Source organism: Pseudorca crassidens, chromosome 1 (assembly GCF_039906515.1).
Source record: "Pseudorca crassidens isolate mPseCra1 chromosome 1, mPseCra1.hap1, whole genome shotgun sequence".
Taxonomy (NCBI): Eukaryota; Metazoa; Chordata; class Mammalia; order Artiodactyla; family Delphinidae; genus Pseudorca; species Pseudorca crassidens.
The window spans coordinates 118,739,749-118,758,549 of NC_090296.1; the positions used below are offsets into that span (position 1 = coordinate 118,739,749).

The window sequence follows — 18,801 nt, forward strand, 5'->3', positions numbered from 1 at the left end:
ATTATAACCCAAAGAATGAAATGAAATGTCCATGAATCAAAACTGATATAAATAAACACACAGGGAAAAGAAAAACTCCCTGGGAAGAAGAATTCCAAATAAATTATGTAGATACTGTGCCCTCAATGAGAGGAAACTGAACTTCTACTCCTTAAGTGTGGGCTGCACATAATGACCATCTTCCAAAGAATTCAGTATGGAAAGAAGGGGAGGGAAGAGTAACTTTACATTGGAAACCTGCCAAACACTGTTTCAGTTAGGTGATCAAAGTCAACTTCAACAGTGATAAGTCATATTAGTTAATAGTATGTACCATAATCCTAATCTTATCATGAAAAAAAATATCAGACAAATTTCAGTAGAGGGGCAGCCTACAGAATAACTGATCAGTACTCCTCAAAACTGTCAAGATTATCAAAAATAAGTAAAGTCTAAGAAAATGTCACAGCCAAGAGGAGCCTAAGGAGACATCACAACTAAATGTAATGTGGTATCCTGGATGGGATCTTGGAACAGAAAAAGGACATTGTGTAAAAACTAAAGAAATCTGGATAAAATATTGACTTGAGTTAGTAAGAATATATCAATATTAGTTCATTAATTATAAAAAATGTACTATACTAATACTGTTAATAATAGGGGAAACTTGGTGTGGAGCATGTGGGAAGTCTGTACTATCTTCTCAATTTTACTGTAAATCTAAAACTGTTCTAAAAAATAATGTGTATGAAACAAAACAAAGTACTATTTGAAGGTCTCACGGTAATACAGTGGTTCTGTCTTTCCTGCAGTTTTGAGAGTGTTTGCTGCCTTGCTGATTCTACTTCTCTCTCAGACATCACTTTTGATGGCAATCCAATAGCTCAAGAGTCATGGTACAAGCACACTATCCTTCAGAATATGATGCAGCTGCGCCAGCTAGATATGAAGAGAATCACGGTGAGTGAGAACTCTTCTAAACTGCTCACCATACTGTTTTAGTTAGCATGGGTTAGAACGTTGGGGTGCATATTCTTTGCTTGAAACGCTTCTTATTTTTAATGAACTATGGCTTATCATGACTATATACTTCATAATTATAATGACAAGTTTTTTACCTCCTGTCCGTATTCCCAATTTCATTGAATTAAATTCCTAGCCTTTTTTTAAAACTAGTCATCATGCTTGTTTTTCATTCTTGCTTAATATCCAGCTAATAATTTACTTTGCAATAAATGAATAAGAATTTTGTTGATAAGTTATATAGTGTAATGGTTAAGAACATGGGTGCTGGAGCCAGACTGCTTGAGTCTGCATCCTGGCTTGACCATTTTCTAGTCATATGACCTTCGACAATTTACTTAACCTTTCTATCTAATTTTCCTCAAGGTAAAATGGGGATCATAATTATATCATGTCATAGGGTTGTTGTCAAGATAAAATGAAGCATTAAACCTTAGAACAGTGTGAGGCTCCCAGGAAGCATAATATGGAGCTATTATTATTATTATTATTATTACTGTTACTATTGATGATATACCTCTCAAAGTAGCTATCTCTTTTTTTATTCATTCTGTCTCCATGGTAGACATTTTCTACACTTAGAAGTTTCGATATGGCTCCTGATCTAAGTGAAATGCCGCATGTAATAATACCTCTCCTTTTAGGTGTACAATGCACATGAGCATACTTTAGGCTCCAAGAAGTTCTGTAATAAAGAAACTTGCCTTAATTTGTTTCATTGCATCCCAAATTTATTTGAACATTTTATTATCTCAGAAAATATCTGTTAATGATCTCATTTTGATAATCTCTGACCCAGAAAAATATCCTAAACCTCCACTGTTTTCTTACTTCTAGACTCTGCTAATTTTGATGTGGATTCTTTTTTTTTTTTTTTTTTTTTTTTGCCACACCTCACGGCTTGTGGGATCTTAGCTCCCTGACCAGGGACTGAGCTTGTACCCTCGGCAGTGAAAGCTCGCAGTCCTAACTACTGCCAGGGAATTCTCTGATATGGATTCTGAGTGATCAGCTAGGTTTATTCAGTTGCCAGTTGACTCATTGCCTGTCCACTGGTTTCACACTGTGGGCCATTCACATTTCTACCTCAGCAATATTGTGGACATCTAAGGTGGCTAACAGACAAAGTGTTGGTGAGTTTGTAAATACCAGCAGTCTTCTGGGGTTCTACCTCTCTCTGTTCCAGCGTAGAGGAAAGGTTCTTTGTCCTCTCAGTTTGTTTGGATCTATACTGGCAACCCTGTCTTGTACTTTTACCCTTATTTCCAGGTCTTTCTTAATTAAGCATCTTTGGTACTTCTAATTGATCTTCCTGATGAGGTTGCAAGGCACAGGGTGAGAAAAGAAGCTAACCAATTAAGTAAATTAGTAATTATATAGTATGTTTCTCATGTGAATTTATGCAAGTCTTGTCTACTCAACTAATATACATAGTCCTTGAGAGCAGAAGCCATTCTTTGTCTTCCTTGCCTGATACATGCAGATGTTCTATACATGTTTATTTTCTTTCCTTCTCTATCTCACACGATGCTGAGAATGTAGTAATGTTCAGTAAAGCCTTGTTGGTTGAGTAAAGTTTACCTATTTCCATGCCTTAAATAAAGGAGAACAATACTGTCTATAATTACTGTCCTTGTACCTTCCCTAGGATGTGTTTGCTTGGTAAGGAAATGAGGAAAATCACCTGGGATGGGAACAGGGCCAGCTCTTCTGCTAAAACAGAGCAGTAATCCTTGCACATCTTCTCTTCCACTGTTTAATTTTAGAAATTAAAAATATTTTAATGGAAATAATCTCAAAGTTACAGAAAAGTTATAAGTACAGGACAAAGGACTTTTGTTCCAGAACGATTTGAGAGTAAGCTGCTGACTCAATTCCCCAACCACCCTGAACACTTCAGTATGTATTTCTTGCGAGCAAAGACATTCTCTCGTGTAAACACAATATAACCAACAAAATCAGGAAATAAACATTGAATAATTGCTAGTGTCTAATCCTCACACCACATTCAAATTTTACCAGTTATATTAATAATGTTCTGTGGGGCAAAATGATCCAGTTTGGAATTATACGTTGCACAGAGGTACATTTTATTGTCATGTCTCTATTCTCACCATTTTTCAGGAACAGTTCCCTAGTCTTTCCTTGACTTTCATGACTTTGACATTTATGAAGATTATAGGTCAGTTATTCTGTAGAATGACCCTTAATTCGGGTTTTTTTTTTTTTGCGGTACGCGGGCCTCTCATTGTTGTGACCTCTCTCGTTGCGGAGCACAGGCTCCGGACGTGCAGGCTCAGCAGCCATGGCTCACGGGCCCAGCAACTCGGCGGCCTGTGGGATCTTCCCGGACCAGGGCACGAACCTGTGTCCCCTGCATCAGCAGGCGGACTCTCAACCACTGCGCCACCAGGGAAGCCCGTGACTGTTAATTATTTGTTATAGATTTCTGGCATAAATATCACAAGTGATTTTGCTTCCTCTCACTGCATCCTATCAAGTGATACGTAATTTATATTTATCTCTTTATTGATGTTGTTCACTTTAACATGTTGTCTGCCAGCCTTCTGCACATGAAGTTATTCTTGTTCCCTTTTCTTTTGGTGTTCTGAGACTCAATTCCCAACGGGGTGGAGGCAGGGTTCCCCACAGCTCCAACGAGAAATTCTCAGAACACCATCTCAGTGTCTAAGAATTCAATTCAATTCTGACACTGTCTACCTGGGAGATAGCACCAGATTCCACAGGTTGAGGACTCAGTCCTGTAAGACTACACACGCACCCTTCTCCACCACACCCCCACCACCAGATGCCAGTAACAAGTCGAGGTTGTTAACTGTACTTCCAACACCCTGGCTATAAATTAGAGGTTCCCACAACCCCCCGCCTCAGGTTCGATTAATTTGCAAGAGCAGCTTACAGAACTCAGAGAAACATTTTACTTACTAGGTCACCAGTTTATTGTAAAAGGATATAACTCAGGAACAGCCAGATGGAAAAGAGGGCAAGGTATGTGGGAAGGGACATGGAGCTTCTAAGCACACCACTGTCCCCAAATCTCTAGGTTTCACCAATCCCGAAGCTCTCTGAACCTGTCCCTTTGGAGTTTTTATGGAGGCTTCATTACATAGTCATGATTGATTATATCATCAGTCATTGGCATTTTCTTTTTTTTTAAATAAATTTATTTATTTTATTTATTTATTTTTGGCTGCGTTGGGTCTTTGTTGCTGTGCACGGGATTTCTCTAGTTGTGGCGAGCAGGGGCTACTCTTCATTGTGGTGCTTGGGCTTCTCATTGTGGCAGCTTCTCTTGTTGTGGAGCACGGGCTCTAGGCACACAGGCTTCAGTAGTTGTGGCACGTGGGCTCAGTAGTTGTGGCACGTGGGCTCAGTAGTTGTGGCTCACGGGCTCTAGAGTGCAGGCTCAGTAGTTGTGGAACACAGGCTTAGTTGCTCCGTGGCATGTGGGATCTTCCCAGACCAGGGCTTGAACCCGTATCCTCTACATTGGCAGGCGGATTCTTAACCACTGCGCCACCAGGGAAGCCCAGTCATTGGCAGTCGATTCAACCTCCAGCTCCTCTTCTCTCCCTGGAGGTCTGGGAGTGGGATGGAAAGTTCCAACCCTCTAATTGCCTGGTTGGTTCTCCTGGCAACCAGCCTCCATCCTTAGATGGGGTCCAAAGTCACCTCATTAACAAAACAAAAGACACCTTTATCACTCTCCACACTTAGGAAATTCCTAGGGTTTTGGGAGCTGTGAACCAGAAACTGGGATGAAGACCAAATATATATTTCTTATAATAAATCACAATATCACACCTTTGTAATTCCATACCTCATAAAAATTTCAGTTTATTAACTTATTCATATCGGTATAGACTCATGGTGTTCTGTCTCACCTTTTGTTTATAGCTTTTTAGTAACTTTAGTTTGGAAAGAATGTACCTTTTAAAAGACTTTCTATTAATTTGCCAACATGGGCTAGTGTTGACAAACACTAGCCCATGAGCGAGCCACCTGTTTTTGTAAATAAAGTTGTGTTAGAACACAGTCATATCCATACATTTATATATTATTTATATCTGCTTTGATGCTATAGTGGCAGAATTGAACAGTTGTTAAAGAAACTATATGGCCTACAACCCTAAAATATTTACCACCTGGCTGGCAAATTTTGCTGATACCAGTTCTATAACTATTTTCTCTTTAAAGATATCTTTTGATTAAGTTTTATGTAATTTATCATATGGACATTCTAGCTGGGGTGGATTACACAAATATTTAATGAACTTCTATGCACTGGGGCTATGGTTCCCCAAACGGCATGCCAAGGATACTGCAGTGAACTCAGAGGGGCACTGTGGAATATTTATAATTTTCAAGCAAAACACAATGATATTTTATATCTGTGAGACACTGAGAAAATTACTAGCTTAAGGTAGTTTACCATTTCAACATTAGGTCGCAGTATATTTCTGTCTATGGCATTATATCCTGGCAAAGCTGACCTTTCAGTGGTTGCGATAAAAACAAATACCATGCCAAAATCAGTATAGAGCAGGAAATGAAGGTGACAGTGTCCAATCTAATTCTAATGTTTGAGAACTTGTGTAATGCCTTACAGACACACACATTTCATTAGTAAGTAATTGTGGCTATTCAAGAATGGTATTTTTTTCTTTAATTTAATAGTATTATTTTTTCAAATGGCTACTAAGTTGCTAGAACATGAATACTTATTAAGTTGTTTACTAACTACTTAGTAAACAGAGCTGTAACATATTTCTTTTGATCTAAAGTCACCATGAAAAAATTCCTGACACATTCTTAGGCACCTTGAACTGAAGTTTCTGCACTGGGGTATGTATTAGACTCTAGAGGTGACAAGATCAGAATCATAATTCAGACCCTCAAGTTGCTTACAGTCAAGTACAGAGGCAGGCATGCAGCCAGATTATAATGCAGAATGACAGGCTAGTTAGATGAGCTCAATCAATAGATATGTATGTGTTTATACACACACACACACACACACACACACACACACGGCACGATGATATCAAAGAGCAAAGCCCACCTATGTCTACTGGAGAAACAGGAAATGTTACAAAGGAGAAAATACTTGACTTGAGACTTGAAGAGGGGCAAAGAAGAAGGAGGATGTATCAGTGGAAAGTGTTCCAGGGAGAGAGAAGGCGTGCAAAATGCAAACGGGTGTGAGAATATGGCAACTGATAGCAGTTCATCATGGCTGAGCACTGACTGTACATAGGGGAGAAGAGCAAGAGGAAAAGGATGTATGACCAACAAGGACTGGGTCATGAAGGGCATTTTATGCCATAGGAAAGAGTTTATTTTTGTGTTGAACATAGGAAATCCTTAAAGAGTTTTAAGATACTTAAATTGGATTAGTCTATTGAAAAGTTTATCTGAGTAGCAGCCCAGAGGATGAATTGTGGAGGACAGGATGGGTGCTAAAGTGAGAAGCAAGGAGGTTAGTCAGGGTAAGAGCTTCTGGGGGTCTGATCCAGAGGAATGGCAAGAGATAATACGATATCAAAAGATAATGTGACTTCCTGGCCTCAATTCCTTTTTAGCTTTTGTTATCTCTGTTAAGAAGAATGGCTTTTAGTCAGTAAAGAGAAGAAATAAATATTAATAAGGTGAAAGTAAAACCTAGGATAGGTGAATAAAAAGTTTGAGTCCAGACCCATTTAGATCAGGGGCTGGCAAACTTTATCTGTAAAGGGCCTGTTAGTAAATATTTTAGGGTTTGGGGGCTATAGAGTCTGTGTTGAAAACTATTCAACTCTCTCATTGTGATGTGAAAGCAGGCATGGCCAATACATAAATGAGTGAGCATGGATCTGTTCCATTAAAACTTTATTTACAAAAAAAAAGGTGGCATACTGGATTTGGCCTGTGAGGTAGAATTTGCCAATCTTCGATCTAGAGCAATGGATAAGTGTAGTGAATAAATTGCTGGGCCTTTGAAAGTTATATCTGGGAAGCAGTATAGAATAGCAGAGTAGCTGAAAGATAAGATGAACTCATCTGTCTTTTTATCATGGAAAGAAAAAATATTGTGACAGTAAACTTAAATGTAGATTATGAAAGAAATCTAAATTGGATTATTAGAAGATGGGTTGTGAGTACTTAAGGAATTGATCAGCAGGAGGCAGCATTAGTTCACAGAAAACAATTTGTGCCCTACAAAATTAGGTTACTATTTTAGATATTGTAAACAGACCCTCTCAGAAGAGTGCTATAGAGAGACAGTGTTTTGTTATTTAAGCAAAACATTGGACAGAGTCTTTTATGATAGCGTGTTGAGTAAGTTGTATGACAACATGGTTAAGTGGATTTGTGATTCAGGTATACCTACGGAACAGAAAGTAATGGATTAACGCCAGCCTGCAGAGAAATCTGTACTGGCATGCTATGAGGCTTTTTCCTCAAGCTTATTCTCTTCAACATTTTTGAATGTTGACTAGTTGAGAACATTTATATTATTCTGATAAAAATATGTAAATGACAAACTGGAAAAGTTAGAGATCCTGATGTACTGGTTGATCAAATCAGAATCCAAAAGTAGCTCAGTAATCTAAAACAAGGTTTGGCAAACTACAGTCTGTGGGCCAAATCCATCCCACAGCCTGTTTTTTTCTTTTTACAGCTCTCAAGCTATGAATGGTTTTTATATTTGTGAAGCATTGTGAAAAAAGAAAAAGAATATGCAATAGGGATTTTATATGGATCACAAAGCTTAAAATATTTACCATCTGGCCCTTTACAGGAAAAGTTTGCCGACTTCTAGTCTATAAATATAAGCAGAATTTAGCAAGATAAAAAATAGAGAAATAGAAAATTCTGGACTTTACTTCACAACAACAAACAACAATTCTCAGCCAAATGCAGTGTTTTGGGAAATGAGACTTAGCATATTTGAAAAAGACTTGCATTGGAATTGATAAGTTCAAATTGAGTTAATTATGAGATATGATTGTTAGAAGTTAATATGGTTTTAAAGAATATTCATTTATAGAAATAGAGGATTCAGAAAAATGGACAATAGTCCCCTTTTTTTCTTTAATGGTCAAATTACACCTGAACTATTAGTTTTAGAAGGGTGATCACAAACTGGAAGTATTTCCAGAGAACCTTGGCACAATTCATTGACAAAGGAGAAGATATTACAGTAGTCTTCAAATATTTTTACAACTGTCCAGAAAAGGAGAGAATAGACACATTTGGAGGGGCTAGAAGAAGGACCATTGTATAGAAAATTCCGCCTCCCAGAATTTTTTATTTCCAAGGCAGTATTTTGTGAATGCAGGTGCTATTCTCACAGTTCTGAAATAGACACAGTGTCTATAAAGTTTTCACCTCAAACTCACATTTAGTTGGCTTCATATGAACTTGTTCACAGTTTGCCTCCAAAAAATGCAGTAGCCTATCTGAGATAGAGGTGGGTTTCCTGTCGTGATAGCCATTACTAAGGCTCACCTATGCCTTCTGGTTCTCCTCCTCTTTTTAACAGATGGAAAGATGATATTTCCCTTTCCCTTGGAGTAAACGTGGTCATGCAGCTTGCTTTGGCCAATGAAATGTGAGCAAAAGTAATGTACATAATTTTCAGACGGAAGCATTTAAAAGCTAAAGTGAGATTTTCCGTGCTTTTCTCCCATGCAGTGGTCATTGTGGAATCATACATTGAGTCGAACATGCCATCAGGTCATAGTACCCAGGAATACTTAGCCACTACATGGAGAACAGTTGCAGTGTTCTTTGCATGATCAAGAAATAAAATTTTCTTATTTTAAGCTAGTGTGAGTTTTAAAGTTGTTATGACAGTATAACCTAGCCTGTTCTGGCTCCCCTCCCCACCAAAGTATACTATAGCTATTATCCATGGGCCAGTAGAAGTCAGGTGACATGGCTTCTAATCTTCATTCTGACATTAACTATGACCCTGGGAAATCAGTTTTCTCTGTAAAAAAAAAAAAAAAGATTGAATGAAAAATATGGGCCATTCTCTTCTAGACAAAACTGTAATTTTAGATCTGTTTTAATATTTAGTGTAGTCAAGGAAAACAATGTTTTGTATAACTATCTATTCTAAAGTATATGGTTAAAACCTCACATTGCCATTGTTTTAAAATTCCACATAATAAATTGCTGCCTATATTAGGACTGCTATTATATATTTGCAGCAAAATGTCTTCTCATATAATATATGCATTGTTTTTGAGCCTCAGTAAGCTGCTAACAATATATTCTAAGTTATTAAACACCTATTAAATCACAGCACTTCCTAATTAATTAGAAATCATTTCAGTATTGGGTCTTCACAACAAACTGAAGTAAGGAAAAAAGTGTATGTATATTTTTAGTCCCAGATAGATCCGTTTCTTTTGTTACGTAGAGGATATGGCTTTTGTGCCAGAAGTTGGACTATTATCATGAAGATGCCAGAATTTTACAATTTTTTTCCTTCTTACCAACAGACTTATAGCTTATCTTTACAATTAGAGGTTTATTTTTGTTTCTACGTCTAGCTACTCTATAATTATTTGGGCTGAAATATAGTCATCAGATATATAAGTTTTTAAAAACACTCAATATTTGAATTGATTTGGCATATATCCAGTTTTCCTAGGTTTAGCTTTCCTTTTAAAGTCGTACTGCCTTTAATAGAAGCTCAAATTCTTTTTGAAAATCTGATGAAATCATCTCTTAAGTATGTGTAGTACGTGATCCATACAGTTTCTAGTACTGTTTAAAACTGCTGTTTGAGTAACCAGTCTGTTTCTAGTTCACATTCAATACATGAGTCAACAATTGAACATCAATATATTTTGTTCTTTTAAAAAGTTTTTTTCTGAAACAGGTTATACTTAATAGGTACTAAATCAGCATTGACTGAGCAAAAGAGTTTAATATGCTTATTAATCCAGCTATTTTATAAAGCTAGTAATCAAGGTTCTGAATTTCATTTTTAGTTTATTTTTCCTCATTACCTCTATTCAGCCTTTAAATATTAAGAATAACTATTTCCCAAATTGTAAAATATATTTTATTTATTTAAAATCTTTATTGCAGTATAATTACTTTACAATGGTGTGTTAGTTTCTGCTTTATAATAAAGTGAATCAGCTATACATATACATATATCCCCATATCTCCTCCCTCTTACATCTCCCTCCCACCGTCCCTATCCCACCCCTCTAGGTGGTCACAAAGCACCGAGCTGATCTCCCTGTGCTGTGTGGCTGCTTCCCACTAGCTATCTGTTTTACATTTGGTAGTATTTATAAGTCTATGACACTCTCTCACTTTGTCCCAGCGTACCCTTCCCCCTCCCCATTTCCTCAAGTCCATTCTCTACATCTGCATGTTTATTCCTGTCCTGCCCCTAGGTTCTTTAGAACCCTTTTTTTTTTTTTTTACATTCCATATATATGTGTTAGCATACGATACTGGTTTTTCTCTTTCTGACTCACTTCACTCTGTATGACAGACTCTAGGTCCATCCACCTCACTACAAATAACTCAATTTTGTTTCATTTTATGGCTGAGTAATATTCCATTGTATATATGTGCCACATCTTCTTTATCCATTCAGCTGTTGAAGGACACTTAGGTTGCTTCCATATCCTGGCTGTTGTAACTAGAGCTGCAATGAACATTGTAGTACCTGACTCTTTTTGAATTATGGCTTTCTCAGGGTATATGCCCAGTAGTGGGATTGCTGGGTCGTATGGTAGTTCTATTTTCAGTTTTTTAAGGAACCTCCATACTGTTCTCCATAGTGGCTGTATCAATTTACATTCCCACCAAGAGTGCAAGAGGGTTCCCTTTTCTTCGCACCCTCTCCAGCATTTATTGTTTGTAGATTTTTTGACGATGGCCATTCTGACTGGTGTGAAGTGATACCTCATTGTAGTTTTGATTTGTATTTCTCTAATGATTAGTGATGTTGAGCACCCTTTCATATGTTTGTTGGAAATCTGTATGTCTTCTTTGGAGAAATGTCTATTTAGGTCTTCTGCCCATTTTTGGATTGGGTTGTTTGTTCTTTTTGATATTGAGCTGCTTGTAAATTTTGGAGATTAGTCCTTTGTCAGTTGCTTCATTTGCAAATATTTTCTCCCATTCTGAGTGTTGTTTTTTCATCTTGCTTATGGTTTCCTTTGCTGTGCAAAAGCTTTTAACTTTCATTAGGCCCCATTTGTCTACTTTTGCTTTTATTTCCATTTCTCTAGGAGGTGGGTCAAAAAGGATCTTACTGAGATTTATGTCATAGAGTGTTCTGCCTATGTTTTCCTCTAAGAGTTTTATAGTTTCTGTCCTTACATTTAGGTCTTTAATCCATTTTGAGCTTATATTTGTGTATGGTGTTAGGGAGTGATCTAATCTCATACTTTTACATGTACCTGTCCAGTTTTCCCAGCACCACTTATTGAAGAGGCTGTCTTTTCTCCATTATATATTCTTGCCTCCTTTATCAAAGATAAGGTGACCATATGTACGTGGGTTTATCTCTGGGCTTTCTATCCTGTTCCATTGAATTATATTTCTGGTTTTGTGCCAGTACCATACTGTCTTGATTACTGTAGCTTTGTAGTATAGTCTGAAGTCAGGAAGCCTGATTCCTTCAGCTCCGTTTTTCTTTCTCAAGAATGCTTTGGCTATTTGGGTCTTTTGTGTTTCCATACAAATTGTGCACTTTCTTCTTCTAGTTCTGTGAGAAATGCCACTGGTAGTTTGATAGGGATGGCATTGAATCTGTAGATTGCTTTGGGTAGTAGAGTCATTTTCACAATGTTGATTCTTCCAATCCAAGAACATGGTATATCTCTCCATCTATTTGTATCATCTTTAATTTCTTTCATCAGTGTCTTATAGTTTTCTGCATAATAGGTCTCTTGTCTCCCTAGGTAGAGGTTTATTCCTAGGTATTTTTTTCTTTTTGTTGCAGTGGTAAATGGGAGTGTTTTCTTAATTTCACTTTCAGATTTTTCATCATTACTGTATAGGAATGCAAGAGATTTCTGTGCATTACTTTTGTATGCTGCTACTTTACCAGATTCATTGACTAGCTCTAGTAGTTTTCTGGTAGTATCTTTAGGATTCTCTATGTATACTGTCATGTCATCTGCTAACAGTGACAACTTTACTTCTTCTTTTCCGATTTGGATTCCTTTTATTTATTTTTCTTCTCTGATTGCTGCGGCTAAAACTTCCAAAACTGTGTTGAATAATAGTGCTGAGACTGGACAGCCTTGTTTGTTCCTGATCTTAGTGGAAATGGTTTCAGTTTTTCACCATTGAGGATGATGTTGGCTGTGGATTTGTCCCACGTGGCCTTTATTATGTTGAGGTAAGTTCCCTCTATGCCTACTTTCTTCAGAGTTTCTATCATAAATGGGTGTTGAACTTTGTCGAAAGCTTTCTCTGCATCTAATGAGATCATCATACAGTTTTTCTCCTTCAATTTGTTAATATGGTGTATCACATTGATTGATATGCATATATTGAAGAATCCTTGCATTCCTGGGATAAACCCCACTTGATCATGGTGTATGATCCTTTTAATGTGCTGTTGGATTCTCTTTGATAGTATTTTGTTGAGGATTTTGCGTCTATGTTCATCAGTGATATTGGCCTGTAGTTTTCTTTCTTTGTGACATCTTTATCTGGATATGGTATCAAGGTGATGGTGGCCTCGTAGAATGAATTTGGGAGTGTTTCTCCCTCTGCTATAATTTGGAAGAGTTTGAGAAGCATAGGTGTTAGCTCTTCTCTAAATGTTTGATAGAATTCACCTGTGAAGCCATCTGGCCCTGGGCTTTTGTTTGTTGGAAGATTACTAATCACAGTCTCAATTTCAGTGCTTGTGATTGGTCGGTTTATATTTTCTCTTTCTTCCTGGTTCAGTCTCAGAAGGTTGTGCTTCTCTGAGAATTTGTCCATTTCTTCCAGGTTGTCCACTTTATTAGCATATAGTTGCTTGTAGTAAGATCTCATGATCCTTTGTATTTCTGCAGTGTCTGTTGTTACTTCTCCTTTTTATTTCTAATTCTATTGATTTGAGTCTTCTCCCTTTTTTTCCTGTTGAGTCTGGCTAATGCTTTATCAATTTTGTTTCTCTTCTCAAAAAACAAGCTTTTAGTTTTATTGATCTTTAATATTGTTTCCTTCATTTCTTTTTCATTTATTTCTGATCTGATCTTTATGATTTCCTTCCTTCTGCTAACTTTGGGGTTATTTTGTTCTCCTTTGTCTAATTGCTTTAGGTGTAAGATTAGGTTGTTTATTTGAGATGTTTCTTGCTTCCTGAGGTAGGATTGTATTGCTATAAACTTCCCTCTTAGAACTGCTTTTGCTGCATCCCATAGGTTTTGGGTCGTCATGTTTTCATTGTCATTTGTTTCTAGGTATTTTTTGATTTCCTCTTTGATTTCTTCAGTGATCTCTTGGTTATTTAGTAGCATATTGTTTAGCCTCCATGTTTTTGTACTTTTTACAGATTTTTCCTGTACTTGATACCTAGTTGCATAGTGTTGTGGTCAGAATAGATACTTGATACAATTTCAATTTTCTTAAATTTACTGAGGCTTGATTTGTGACCCAAGATATGATCTATCCTGGAGAATGTTCCATGAGCACTTGAGAAGAAAGTATATTCTGTTGTTTTTGGATGGAATGTCCTATAAATATCGATTCAGTACATCTTGTTTAATGTGTCATTTAAAGCATGTGTTTCCTTATTTATTTTCATTTTGGATGATCTGTCCATTGGTGAAAGTGGAGTGTTAAAGTCCCCTGCTATGATTGTGTTACTGTCGACTTCCCCTTTTATGGCTGTCAGCATTTGCCTTACATATTGAGGTGCTCCTATGTTGAATGCATAAACATTTAAAATTGTTATATCTTCTCCTTGGATTGATCCCTTCATCATTATGTAGTGTTCTTCATTGTCTCTTGTAATAGTCTTTATTTTAAAGTCTATTTTGTCTGATATGAGATTTGCTACTTCAGCTATCTTTTGATTTCCACTTGCATGGAATATCTTTTTCCATCCCCTCACTTTCAGTCTGTATGTGTCGCTAGGTCTGAAATGGGTCTCTTGTAGACAGCATATATATGGGTCTTGTTTTTGTATCCATTCAGCCAGTCTATGTCTTGGTGGGAGAATTTAATCCATTTACATTTAAGGTAATTATCGATATGTATGTTCCTATTCCCATTTTCTTAATTGTTTTCGGTTTGTTATTGCAGGTCTTTTCCTTCTCTTGTGTTTCCTGCCTAGAGAAGTTCCTTTAGCATTTGTTGTAAAGCTGCTTTAGTGGTGCTGAATTCTCTTAGCTTTGCTTGTCTGTAAAGCTTTTAATTTTCTGCCGAATCTAAATGAGATTCTTGCTGGGTAGAGGCATCTTGGTTGTAGGTTTTTCCCTTTCATCAAATATGTCCTGCCACGCCCTTCTGGCTTGCAGAGTTTCTACTGAAAGATCAGCTGTTAACCTAATGGGGATCCCCTTGTATATTATCTGTTGTTTTTCCCTTTCTGCTTTTAATGTTTTTTCTTTGTATTTAATTTTTCATAGTTTGATTAATATGTGTCTTGGCATGTTTCTCCCTGGATTTATCCTGTATGGGACTCTCTGCGCTGCCTGGACTTGATTGACTATTTCCTTTCCCATATTAAGGAAGTTTTTGACTCTAATCTCTTCAATTATTTTCTCAGTCCCTTTCTTTTTCTCCTCTTCTTCTGGGACCTCTATAATTCATATGTTGGTGTGTTTAACGTTGTCCCAGAGGTCTCTGAGACTCTCCTCAATTCTTTTCATCCTTTTATCTTTATTCTGCTCTGCGGTAATTTTTTCCAGTATTTTATCATCCAGGTCACTTATCTGTTCTTCTGCCTCAGTTATTCTGCTATTGATTCCTTGTAGAGAATTTTTAATTTCGTTTATTGTGGTGTTCATCATTGTTTGTTTGCTCTTTAGTTCTTATAGGTCCTTGTTACACGTTTCTTGTATTTTCTCCATTCTATTTCCAAGATTTTGGATATCTTTACTATTATTATTCTGAAATCTTTTTCAGGTAGACTGCCTATTTCCTCTTCATTTGTTTGGTCTGTTGGGTTTTTACCGTGCTCCTTCATCTGCTGTGTGTTTCTCTGTCTTCTCCTCTTGCTTAACTTACTGTGTTTGGGGTCTCCTTTTTGCAGGCTGCATGTTCATAGTTCCCGTTGTTTTTGGTGTCTACCCCCAGTGGCTAAGGTTGGCTCAGCGGTTTGTGTAGGCTTCCTGGTGGAGGAGACTAGTGCCTGTGTTCTGGTGGTTGAGGCTGGATTTTGTCTTTCTGGTGAGCAGGACTACGTCCGGTGCTGTGTTTTGGGGTGTCTGTGACTTTATTTTGATTTTAGGCAGCCTCTGTGTTAATGGGTGGTGTTGTGTTCCTGTCTTGCCAGTTATTTGGCACAGGGTGTCCAGCACTGTAACTTGCTGGTTGTTGAGTGGAGTTGGGTCTTAGCGTTGTGATGGAGATCTCTGGGAGAGCATTCTCCATTTGATATTTTGTGGAGTCAGGAGGTCTCTGATGGACCAATGACCTGAACTCGGCTCTCCCACCTCAGAGGCACAGGCCTGACACTCGGCTGGAGCACCAAAACCCTGTCAGCCACACAGCTCAGAAAAGAAGGGAGAAAATAAGAAAGAAAGAAAGAAAAAATAACAAAGTTATTAAAATAAATAATTATTATTAAAAATAAAAGAAAAATTAAAAATAATGGAAAAGAGCAAAAAAAAGGAAAGAAAGAAGAGAGCAACCAAACCAAAAAACAAATCCACCAGTGATAACAAGCACTAAAAAGTATACTAATTAAAAAAAGAAGGAAAAAAATAAAAACGGACAGATAGAATCCTAGGAGAAATGGTAAAAGGAGAGCTATACAGACAAAATCACACAAAGAAGCATACACATACACACTCATAAAAAGAGAAAAAGCAAAAAACAAAAATATATGTATATGTATATTAAAAAACGAGGAAGAGAGCAACCAAATCAATAAACAAATATACCAATGATTATAAACTCTATATACTAAACTAAGAAAAACATAAAACCAAAAACAAATTAGATACAGAAGGCAAACCCCAAGTCTACAGTTGCTCCCAACATCCACCCCCTCAATTATAGGATGATTCGTTGTCTATTCAGGTATTCCACAGATGCAGGGCACATCAAGTTGATTGTGGAGATTTAATCTGCTGCTCCTGAGGCTGTTGGGAGAAATTTCCCTTTGTTTTCTTTGTTTTCACAGCTCCTGGGGTTCAGCTTCGGTTTGGACCCTGCCTCTGTGTGTAGGTTGCCTGAGGGCATCTGTTTTTCTCTCAGACAGGACGGGGTTAAAGTAGCAGCTGATGAGGGGCTCTGGCTCACTCAGGCCAGGGGGTGGTTGGGGAACGGAATGCAGGGCGAGCCTGTGGTGGCGGAGGCTGGCGTGATGTTGCAACAGCCTGAGGCATGCCATGTGTTCTCCCGAGGAGGCTGTCCCTGGATCACAGGACCCTGGCATTGGCGGGCTGCACCGGCTCCTGGGAGGGGAGGTGTGGATAGTGACCTGTGCTTGCACACAGGCTTCTTGGTGGCTGCAGCAGCAGCCTTAGCATTTCATGCCCGTCTCTGGTGTCCGCGCTGATAGCCGTGCCTTGCTCTCATCTCTGGAGCTTGTTTAGGCACTGTTCTGAATCCCCTCTCCTAGCGCACCCCGAAACAATGCTCTCTTGACTCTTGGGCAATTCCAGACATTTTCCCAGAGTCCCTCCCGGCTAGCTGTGGCACACTAGCCCCCTTCAGGCTGTGTTCACGCAGGCAACCCCGTCCTCTCCCTGGGATCTGACGTCTGAAGCCGTAGCCTCAGCTCCCAGCCCCCACACGCCCCTGCAGGTGAGCGGACAAGCCTCTGAGGCTGGTGAGTGCTGGTCGGCCCCCATCCTCTGTGCGAGAATCTCTCCGCTTTGCCCTCTGTACCCCTGTTGCTGCGCTCTCCTCCATGGCTCCAAAGCTTCCCCCCGGCCACCCCAGGTCTCCACCAGTGAAGGGGCTTTCCAGTGTGTGGAAACTTTTCCTCCTTCACAGCCACCTCCTAGAGGTGCAGGTCCTGTCCCTATTCTTTTGCCTCTGTTTTTTTCTTTTTTCTTTTGCCCTACCCAGGTACTTGGGGAGTTTCTTGCCTTTTGGGAAGTCTGAGGTCTTTTGCCAGCATTCAGTAGGTGTTCTGTAGGAGTTGTTCCACATGTAGTTGTATTTCTGATGTATTTGTAGGGAGGAAGGTGATCTCCATGTCTTACTCCTCCACCATCTTGAAGGTCTCCGTCCATAAAATATACTTTAAATTCATCAAAAATCACATAAATTTTCATTCCCTTTAAAACAACTAAATCATATGGCAGATTGCTTCTAAATTTTGACCTCACTTTTTTCATCTCTCTAAAATCAGTAAGACACATTTAAATATATCCTTATTATAAAAATACAAACTGCATTTCTCACAGATGATTTCTGGCCCTGATCCTGGCTTTGTCACTAGCTGTGTGACCTTGTATAATTTACTAAACTTCTCAGAGTATTCATTTCCTCATTTCTAAAATTAGAGTTTTACAGGAGATACATTCTACTTTCCTTTTTAACTCCATGATAGTTTCTCTTTGTGCATTTTTTATTTACTTCTTTAGTCTAGGTCCTTTCTTTGTTTTCAGAAGCATTTGTAATGGCTCACACCCTAGAATACCTATTTGTGATCTCTTTGACCTTCCTTAATTCTAATATAATGCATATACTGATCAGGATAGGCTAGATTATATTACAGTAGCAACTTCTCTAACCTCAGTGGATTAAATCCACAAAGTTTATTTCATGCTCATACTGTCAGTCTGCCCATAGTATGTGATCTGGGAACTTTACTCTGTGTTGTCCTCATTCCAGGACCAAGGCCTTCAAAGTACCCAACCTCTGGAGCTTTGCAAATTCTACAGTAGAGGTGAGAGAGAGAATAGCTATGTCATCATTGTCTGAAATGTTCCACCCAGAAGTAAACACATGTCACTTTTGTTCATATGACATTGGCCAAAGCAAGTCACATGACCTCACCTAACTTCAAAAGGGCATGAAGTGCTATCTCACAATGTGGCCAGGATGTGGGGAGACACAGGAATATTTGGCGAACAACTCTTATGACTATCCATTATATTTTAAATCAAATGTTAACTTCTGGTAGAAGTGTCAATTAGTACTACATTTATGGAGGGAAATTTGCAAACATATCAAAAGGCCTAGAAATATGTCTACCACTTGATTTAGTAGTTTCAGTTTTAGGAAATTATTGAACAGATGTATAGAGATGTACATTCAATAATTCATTCCTTGAATATATGTTTATTGAATATCCACTATGTAATGGGGAGCTGACCTGGTCCATACCTTCGTGGAGCTATTTGCAGGAAAGGCAAGAGATAGTACCAGAAATAATTTAAATGAAACAGGTTAAGTGCTATGATTGGCAAGTATAGGCTAGTATGAAAGCATACAGGAAAATTTCTTCTGACCTGTTTTCCAGTTGGCTGATTCTCTCTTCAGCTGTATAAAATCTGCTCTTCAAACCACCTCCATTAAATTTTTCATATCAGTTTTTGTAATTTTTTATTTCTTAAAAAGTTCTGCTTCAAATGTACTGAATTACTTTTTAAATTTTCTATCACTGAAGATATTTTCAGGTTTGTCTTT

At 38.0% G+C, this 18,801-nt stretch overlaps 1 protein-coding gene across 8 annotated transcripts in view; it reads left to right on the plus strand.

Annotated features, from left to right (window-relative positions):
• The window catches only part of LRRC49 (leucine rich repeat containing 49), a 128,990-nt gene that overhangs the window by 67,485 nt on the left and 42,704 nt on the right, over positions 1–18,801 (plus strand). For all 8 annotated transcript variants that reach the window (XM_067752104.1, XM_067752099.1, XM_067752111.1 and 5 more), the window contains one exon: positions 792–939. In XM_067752104.1, the coding sequence (XP_067608205.1) occupies positions 792–939 (148 nt within the window). The remainder of the gene's footprint in view (positions 1–791; positions 940–18,801) is intronic.